At 36.9% G+C, this 10,152-nt stretch overlaps 1 protein-coding gene across 1 annotated transcript; it reads right to left on the bottom strand.

Moving 5' to 3' along the window:
• Positions 1-4,131: 4,131 nt before the first annotated feature.
• LOC114635616 (zinc finger protein 431-like) lies at positions 4,132-7,269 on the bottom strand (the record flags this gene model as incomplete). The annotated part of the gene is made up of 3 exons (XM_028784119.1): positions 4,132-5,559; positions 6,893-6,953; positions 7,143-7,269. Coding segments are annotated over 3 exons (1,554 nt in total), but the record flags the coding sequence as incomplete, so codon positions are not given.
• Positions 7,270-10,152: the final 2,883 nt, after the last annotated feature.

Raw genomic sequence — 10,152 nt, 5'->3', positions numbered from 1 at the left:
CTGATAGGATGCATGGGATTATTTCAATTTTCTTGTATCTGTTGAGGTCTATTTTGTGACCAATTATTTGGTCAGTTTTGGAGAAGGTACCATGAGCTGCTGAGAAGAAGGTATATTCTTTTGTTTTAGAATGAAATGTTAAATCCATTTGTTTCATAATTTCTCTTAGTTTCACTGTGTCTCTGTTTAGTTTCTGTTTCCATGATCTGTCAATTGCTGAGAGTGGGCTGTTGAATTCTCCCAGTATTATTGTGTGAGGCGCTATGTGTGCTTTGAGCTTTAGGAAGGTTTCTTTTATGAAAGTGGGTGCCCTTGCATTTGGAGCATAGATGTTCAGAATTGAGAGTTCATCTTAGTTGACTTTTCCTTTGATGCGTATGAAGTATCCTTCCTTATCTTTTTTGATAGCTTTAAGTTGAAAGTCGATTTTATTCAATAGTAGAATGACTACTCCAGCTTGTTTCTTAGGACCATTTGCTTGGAAAAATTGTTTTCCATCCTTTACTCTAAGGTAGTGTCTGTCTTTGTCACTGAGGTGTGTTTCTTGTATGCAGCAAAATGCTGAGTCCTCTTTATGCATCCAGTCCATTAGTCTATGTCTTTTTATTGGTGAATTGAGTCCATTGATGTTAAGAGATATTAATGAAAGATGATTGTTGCTTCCTGTTATTTTTGTTGTTAGAAGTGGAATTATGTTTGTGTAGCTATCTTCTTTTGGATTTGTTGGAAGAAAATTACTTTTTTGCTTTTTCTAGGGTGTACTTTCCTTCCTTTTGTTGGAGTTTTCCATATATTATCCTTTGTAGTACTGGATTTGTGGAAAGATACTGTGTAAATTTGGTTTTGTTCTGGGATACTTTGGGTTTTCCATCTGTGGTAATTGAGAGTTTTGCTGGGTATAGTAGCCTGAGATGGCATTTGTGTTCTCTTAGGGTCTGTATTACATCTGTCCGGGAGGATCTTCTAGCTTTCATAGTCTCTGGTGAGATGTCTGGTGTAATTCTGATAGGTCTGCCTTTATGTGTCGGTCTCTGGTGAGATGTTTGGTGTAATTCTTATAGGTCTGCCTTTATATATTACTTGACCTTTTCCCCTTACTGCTTTTAATATTCTTTGTTTTGTGCATTCAGTGTTTTGACTATTATGTGACTGGAGAAATTTCTTCTCTGGTCTAGTCTATTTGGCATTATGTAGGCTTCTTGTATATTCATGGTCATCTCTTTCTTTAGGTTGGGAGGTTTTCCTCTATAGTTTTGTTGAAGATATTTACTGGCCCTTTAAGTTGGGAATCTTTGCTCTCTTCTATACCTATTATCTTTAGTTTTGGTCTTTTCATTGTGTTCTGGATTTCCTGGATCTTTTGGGTTAGGGGCTTTTTGCATTTTGCATTTTCTTTGACAGTTGTGTGTTTTCCATGGTATCTTCTGCACATGAGATTCTCTCTTCTATTCTATTTTGACCAATTATTTTGTCAAATGCCAAAAAAATTGTATTCCTTATGATAAATATAATTGGAAGTTTTAATGATTGCTTCAGATGACTTGACCCCAGCTGTTGCTACATATCCCTTTTAAGTTGATAACTTTCTTTCCAGTAAACTTATTGATTTTGCATCAAAAGTTGATATTCTATTTTTTAAATGTACCAGGCCTCAGCAGATATACTCTGACTAGTATGTATAAGTGCCACAAAAGATGGTAAGGATGCCCTGGTTTCTAGTATGGCTTCCTTACAGCACTTTATTCGCTAGTATATAGACATTAATTTTTTAAAAAAATTTGGACAAGGAAGGTCCCTCTTTGAAAATTTAGTTACAGTCCTTTTGAGAGATGGTACATCAGGTCAGTGAATGGCCCAGGTCCAGTAATTCACTGGAGCCAAATCTATGTTTGTATTTTTCCTCAGGGCACTAAAAAGCCTTTGTAGATACCTGATAGGCTGATTCTACCTATGGAAGATGGATGAAGAGCTTCCAAAGTTTCTGCAGAAGCTTTCTAAAGAAAAAGAAGAGAAAGAAGAGTTCTTGAGCCATGATGACAAGAGTATAGTTCTAATGAGATCGAAGTATATATAATTAGTAAACCTCCACATGAGGGGAAAAATGTGTTTTTCCATACAGACATATAAAGGATAGTTTAAACAATTGAATAACAATATCAAACAATAATGAGTAATTTGAAGTAAACTCACTCCTATCTGCAACCCATGAGAGGAGCACAAAAATACATTCCAAGAAAAATACTGTGTTTTGAAGACACTTAGGTCACAAGACTCTTGTTTTCTTGGAGTGCTCCTGTGAGCACTCAGAATTCATATATGACCCAATTTCAAGATCATGTTCCAACAATGCACATGAACTCATTTTATTTTTTAAAAATCATAAACATAAAAGCCCTTTTTAATATAAGAGACACACACACATCTTTACGCCACTAGCATACTTGGTGCCTAAGAAAGGCAGAAAAATTCATCATCAGACCTTTTGGCCTAGGATTAACAGATATGTCTGAATCATCTGATGAGGGTGCTAGGAACAATACTTGGGTAAACAACACCAGTAGTGCTACTGAGTCCGAGTTTAAGCCCCCAAATATATCATTATAATGGAAAAGATGAAAATGGCCAGTTACTCCTTCTATTCTCTATCACTCTCAGGTGATGGGAATCCCTACTACATGGTTAATGAATGATTGATTTCTAAGAGTGTTAATGAATTCTATATATTGTTTCTTGTTGTCAATGTTTACACAGTTCTTTTGATGTGAATCAAGACAATGAAAGACTTACTAACATAGAGATAAGTCCATATTATGTTAACGAAAATTCCATAATGTAAGATAGATTCTTTAAAACTTTTTTTAAAACGTACTTTCATTTAAAATGTGCATAAGTATTTTTGCCTGTAAGGATGTCTGTGAGGATGTTGGAACTTCTAAAAATGAAGTTACAGTCTACTTCTAAGCTTCCATGTGAGAGCATGGAATTGAACCCCGGTTTCCTAAAAGAACAGCCAGTGTTCTAAATCTCTTAAGTCATCTTTCCAGACCCCTGCCATTTATTTTTTTTTAACACAGGACCTCTTATGTACCTATGACCATCCTGGAACTCTGTGGACCAGCTAGCCTCAAAGTCAGAGAGATCCACCTGCCTCTCTCTCACAAGTGCTGGGATTACATGTGTGCACCACTCCATCCAGCTGAGATATATTTTTAAAATGAACTATCTATGAATCAGAGAATAAAGTGATAATATAAGATTTAAATGGGAGGGCTGGAGAGGAGGCTCAGTGGTTAAGAGCACTGACTGCTCTTGCAGAGGTCCTGAGTTCAATTCCCAGCAACCACATGGTGGTTCATAATCATCTATAATTGAATCTGGTGCCCTCTTCTGGTGTGTCTGAGGACAGCAAGGGTTTACTCACACACATAAAATCTTTTTTAAAGAAAAAAAAGAGATTTAAACAGGAACACTAATTGTTTTGAACAGTAAGACTTCTTGCAATTTTAAAATATATTAAACTAGTAAATAGTAACCTATCTTCCAATTATTCTGGTTAATTTCTTTGCTTTGTTAACTTCATCTCTTCTAAATGTTTTAACTGTGTATAGATATCTGTGCAATGGTGTGCATGTGCCAGTTACAGGACAACTTAGAGGTGTCTATTCTCTAGGTCCTCAATGTGAGTACTAGAGGTCAAACCAAGCTAGCTATGTTTGGCAGCACCTGGTGAGTGAATTCACTGGCCCTTATTTTGGTTTCAACAATATTTATATTATGTTCTGCTGTGTGGGTGTATATACAACCCAGATGTAGTATTCAGAGAAAAACTTGCATGAGTAATGTGGCTATCCAAGAGAATGAACTTAGGACTTCAAGCTTACCAGAAAACACCTTTACTCCCTGAGACAACATTCTGGCATTCATTTGTATTTCTATGAAAAGTGTTAAGCATAAGATTTAGGCCTTAGAATAAACTAATCCAAAAAATAATAAATGACAAATAAATATTATTTTCATTCAGAATACTATTATTATTATTCCAATTACATGCTATTCCTGTATTTTGTGATGACAATACATATAAAATTTGGAAAGGAAAAAATATTTTAAAGAAGGAATGGTTCTATTAATCTTAATCAAGAACCAACAAGAGAGCTCAGTGGGGAAAAAAAATTGGTACGAAAACCTATTCTTCATTTCTTAAATGGCTGGGGGATTTTTTTCTCTGTGTGAATTCTTTCATGCTTTTGAAGACTACTGCTATATGCAAAGGCTTTACCACATTGATTACATTCATAGGGTTTCTCTCCAGTGTGTATTCTTTCATGAATATGAAGATACCTTTTACGTGCAAAGGCTTTACCACATTGATTACATTTATAGGGTTTCTCTCCAGTATGAATTCTTTCATGGATTTGAAGAGTACTGTGACATGTAAAGGCTTTACCACACTGATTACATTCATATGGTTTCTCTCCAGTATGTGTTCTTTCATGCTTTTGAAGATTACTGCTATATGCGAAGGCTTTACCACATTGTCTACATTTATACCGTTTTTCTCCAGTATGAATTCTTTCATGCTTTTGAAGATTGCTGTTACATGCAAAGGCCTTACCACAGTGATTACATTGATAGGGTTTCTCTCCAGTATGAATTCTTTCATGCATTTGAAGATAACTGTTACAAGCAAAGGCTTTACCACATTGACTACACTTATAGGGTTTCTCTGCAGTATGAATTCTTTCATGTACTTGAAGATACCTCTTACATGCAAAGTTTTTACCACATTGATTACATTTATAGGGTTTCTCTCCAGTATGAGTTCTTTCATGCATTTGAAGAGTACTGTGACCTGTAAAGGCTCTACCACACTGACTACATTCATAGGGTTTCTCTCCAGGATGAATTCTTTCATATATTTGAAGATAACTGGAACATGCAAAGGTTTTACCCCATTGATGATAGTCATGCTTTGTGTCTCTAGTATTAGTTCTACCTACTTGATTACTATTCTGGTGTGTAATGAGTTTGTCTTCTTGATTATATTCACAGCATTTCATTTCCAAATGAGTTCTTCGGTGTAACTGTAAAGAGGATTTACCACATTGATTCCACTCACAGAGGTCCTCTTCATTGTAGGTTGTCTTCTGTATTTGAAGACACCTGTGATGGGTTAAGCTTTGACTGCTTGGCTCACATTTATCACTTCCTTTTCCCATATGAGTTTGCTCATGTCTCTGAAGAGGACTGGAAGAACTCAGAGATTTACCACACAAATTGCATTCATAACATTTTCCTATAGTGTGAGTCACACTACATGTGCAAAGTGAACCAGGACAGACAGAAGACTTTCCACCTTTCTTGTACTCATAGGGCTTTTCTCCAATGTCAGTATTTTGATGTATTTCCACTGAAGCTGGAAAGCCAAGCACTTGTAAACTTGTATCCCATTCACCTCCTCTTCTCACAAAGGGAATGACTACATATCTTCTAATTGTTCCAGGAAAGAGATCAGAGGTACACTGCTTCTTTCCATATCCAGAGGGACAGTTGATACACCTATTAAAGGAAGAATAAAAAGTAAAAGATGTTTATATTCATACACTTTAACCTTTTGTTCCTCATAAGACATGTAGTTTAGGGATTCAAGGATCTCTACTACTGCACCTTCTTGACTCTCATAAACGACCTCTCTCACTATACTATGATACACCCTACAAGTATATGAGTAACACTAGCTTTACTGTGGAGGATTTGCTTAAAACAGGTCTTGGACATACATTAATCCCCTAACCAATATGCTCACATTTTCTGATATTTTAAGAGCGTAAAACTAAATGGATGGACTGTAGTTTTTAAAACAAAATCCTAAACATTAAATTTACCAAATCAAGACTCAGGAGCCAGATGCTGTGGTGAAAGCCTGCTAGCTCAAGGGAGGCAGAGAAAACACCCAGCTGACCTTCCTACTCCACCAATGCCACAGAAGCAAAAGCTCCTTCTTCTGCTCCATGCTATCTTAAATACCCTTGAACTCAAAGATCCTCCTTTTCCTTTCCTGGGTTTTCTCCCTGTCAACTGGTCAATAGCTCTATCTCATTCACTTTACTAAACACTTGTTTACAGAAAGCTCTTGGGTTAAAGGTGTGTGCTAAACCTGAGCCATACCACAACAACAAACAGGTTTTTCCAGTTCACAATCTTGGGTTCAGAATGTGATCAAATGTCCCACAACAAAGGACAGTACTACAACAGGGTTCTCAAGTGGCTTTGATTGAAACTGTGACATCTGTTAAGGCCTTGTGCCCTTTCCTGTTTCTTAAAGGAGTAATTTTTAAACACTGATCAAATACCTGACCTTGAGAAATATGGTGTTGTGAGAATTTAATAAGCCTTACAAAACTGTGCTTGGTTAAACAAGTTTTTTCATTAAAATTTCAGGGTATGGTGCTGGAGGGATGGTTCAGCGGTTAAGAGCACTGACTGCTCTTCCAGAGGTTCCGAGTTCAAGTCCCAATAACCACATGGTGGCTCACAACCATCTGTAATGGAATCTGATGACCTCTACTGGTGTGTCTGAAGACAGCTACAGTGTACTCATATACATAAAATAAATATTTAAAAAAAATGATGTCTCTTTAGCCAGACAATGGTGGTGCACATCTTTAATCCCAGCACTTGGGAGGCAGAGGCAGGTGGATTTCTGAGTTTGAGGCCAGCCTGATCTACAGAGTGAGTCCCAGGACAGCCAGGGCTACACAGAGAAACCCTGTCTCGAAAAAAAAACTTAAAAAAAAAATGAGTAAATTAAAAAAATAAAATAAAAATTAAGGTACATTAAAGTTTCTTCAGAAGCACATATGTATCTGTTTGCACATGACATGAAAATTACCTTCCATGTCTTCCAGAACTTTGACAATTATCTTCAATACTGTGATCTTCCCATATGTAGCCTAAAACACAGTACCAAAAATTATGTACTGGAAATTATGCAAAATATGAATTATTATATTCTGTGAACCTTACAATGCCCAATTTATTCACATTTTTCCTCTTTCACAATCAAAATCACAGAAGAGCACCCATCTCTAACAAAGGCTTGTCCCCTAGGTTAAAAGGTGAAGGAAAATTCACATTTTTACCTATACAAGTAAGGTTCCAGTAGGTTTCCAGCATCACATCTTTGTAGAGACTCTTCTGAGAAGGATCCAGCAAAGCCCACTCTTCTCGGGAGAAGTTCACATGAACATCGTCATAGGTCACTGCATCCTAAAGTGTCCCATACACACACACACACACACACACACACACACACACACACACACATATTAGAAATAATGAGACTGACTGCAATATAAATGCACTTCATTGAAAATATATTTACATAATTCTGTGTGCCCAACATATTAATTCCAAGTCAGAGGTTTCAAATGCAATCACCAACTCATTTTAGAAAGAAACAGTAAAGGAGAATAACGTCTCTCATTTCTATTAACACTGAATAAGGAAGACTTTGCAGGAGAAATGCCTACTAACATATTCAAAGACAGATAAACAGAGGGGCATAATTGAGGATACATCAGCAAAATTACTAGCCTCAAAAATGGAGGAAAAAGATGAGTGTTGTGGCACTCACCTTTAATCTCAGACCTCAGGAGGCAGAGGCAAGTGAATCTCTAATTTTGGGGCTAATCTGTTCTATGTAGTGATCCTCAAGACAAAGGGACATAAGGAGACCCTGTCCCAAAGAAAAATACAAAAAATAGACAGAAAGCACACAGGGACTCACAACATTCCTCCAAAGAGTTAAACACTCACTCCAGAAACGTACTTGTCTGTCAGAAACTGGAGGGACCTTGTATAGACTATAATGCTACTATAGTGTTCCTATAAAAAGTGCAATTTTAATAAGTTACTGACTGACAGTCAAAGGGTTCTCAAAAAGACTAATACAATAATGATCCTAAGAAAATAAAACATTAACAACACCAACAAAAATATAATAAGCTATGAAAAGATGACTTTACAATGAAGATCACTTGTTTTTGCAAAGAGCTTGTATTAAACCCAGGCCTCAATTTGAGGCTCCCAATCATTCCTGGCCAGGAGAATCGAAAGCTCTCTTCTTACTTCAGTGAACACCAGAGTTTCACACGGTTCTCATCTATAAATATAGGCAAAAGACTCAAGCACATATTTTAAAAGTTAAAAAAAAAATGAAGTGGTCTGACATAACTGTAGCCATTTTGTATGTAGCCTCTGTGTTGCACATAAGGTGAAAATAAGTTCATCCTTTTTAGGAGTTATTACTTTAACTGACACAGAAACATGTTACTAATAAGCCAAAAAGTTATGGTTGAATTACTTATGCTCTGTGTCTTGGGGTTTTACTGCTGTCAATAGACACCATGACCAAGGCAACTCTTAATTGGGACATTTAATTGGACAACATTTAATTGGGGCTGGCTTACAGATTCAGGTTTAGTCCATTATCATCAAGGTGGGAACATGGGAGCATGCAAGCAGACAGGGTGCAGGGGGAACTGAGAGTTCCACATCTTCATCTGAAGGCTTCTAGATTCCTGGCTTTTGGCAGCTAGGATGAGGATCTCTTACAGCTCACACCCATAGTGACACACCTACATCAACAGGGCCATACCTTCTAATTGTGCCACTCCCTGAGCTGAGCATATACAAACCACCGAACTGTTATCTCAGTGTTCTGAAATTCCCCCGTGCACTATCTATCCATCACCTCTCTTACTTCACCTAGGACCAATCAGCTTAAATAATATTTACGCTGATAATCAGCTGATAATATTTTGTCTAGCTAGCCAAAAATGTTGTACCACTTCCGTGCCTACCTTATAAACTTTTGATCATGGTTTTTCCTATAAAACGCCTGCCCTGAGAACAGACAGTACCACATCTAGGCTCCCAAGTACTTTTTGTGATCCTGATCCATCGTAAGTGTTCAATACATTTTCATCATATCTGAGACTGGTGTCTGAGTGGTCAGTATGTGGCTAATCCTAGTCCTCAACAAAAACATACAGAGAGTAGAAAGAATGCTATAAACCTAATTCTGGAGATCAGTATTAATGTCATGTATGCATGCCATCCTGGTGTAAAAAAATTATACCCTCTGCCAAAGTTATGAGTTAAGATGTGATGAAGCTCAGCACAATAACAAATATTAGACACATAGAAATACACAATTCAACAAGACAAAAGGCTAGAAAAATGACTTGCCAAAAAAATGCTTCTATTTTACTGAACATTATACAGGAATAGCGTCTGTAAAAGTGGTGATGGTGTCACTATATGAAAGGGGGCTACTCAGTCTCCACCAGACAGGGTACACAAGTGTGATGACGGTGTTAACACTCAAAGCCCGATCCCAGGGACTACCTTCCTTTAGGAAGGAACTGTAAGTACCCCAGTGAAGACCACAAAACAGAGACAAATGCTTAAATACATCATCATACCTGGAACATGTTTCATTCAACCCACCACATTTTCGCATAGGACATTACACACATACATAACAACAGCAATTACCCTGACACCAAACACCTCCATAGTATGTCACAATCCCAACACTGTTGAAACATCCAAAGTTTCTTTGAACACTCAAGGCAATCTCTTAACTTTGACATCTTATAAATTCACTGAATATTTAACTTCTGAGAACTGTACACCTATCAGGGACCTGTGCCTGATGGGGGATAGCCTCACTTAGCAGGAAATGAGCTAACCTTGAGTAGAAGGCATCTGTGTAGTATGCTTCCATCTTGGCTAGTATGTTAATATGTTAATATTATATTACAATGCAGAATTTGAGCTATAAATTCAACAAATGTCCAATAAAAAGTGTCACCATTTTTGATGCCAAAGGAAACTGATGAGAATAAGTAACCATGAATGAAAAAGTAATCAACACACAAGACCGGATAAATATTAAACACAGTGACAACTTCTAACCTCAAAACATCAAAAACAACTGCAATAAAAAGAGCAATAAAAATATAAACAGCAAGAAGAAAATAGACAGACAGACAAAAGATAGAAAAAAATTTCTTCCCAACAGGGAGTAGACAACTCTTCTGGCTGGGATACAGGCTTCCTTAATATAACCTTCCCTACACTGTC

This window comes from Grammomys surdaster, unplaced genomic scaffold (assembly GCF_004785775.1).
Source record: "Grammomys surdaster isolate TR1022 unplaced genomic scaffold, NIH_TR_1.0 114087, whole genome shotgun sequence".
Classification (NCBI taxonomy): domain Eukaryota; kingdom Metazoa; phylum Chordata; class Mammalia; order Rodentia; family Muridae; genus Grammomys; species Grammomys surdaster.
This window is presented reverse-complemented; position numbering and strand designations above follow the sequence as displayed.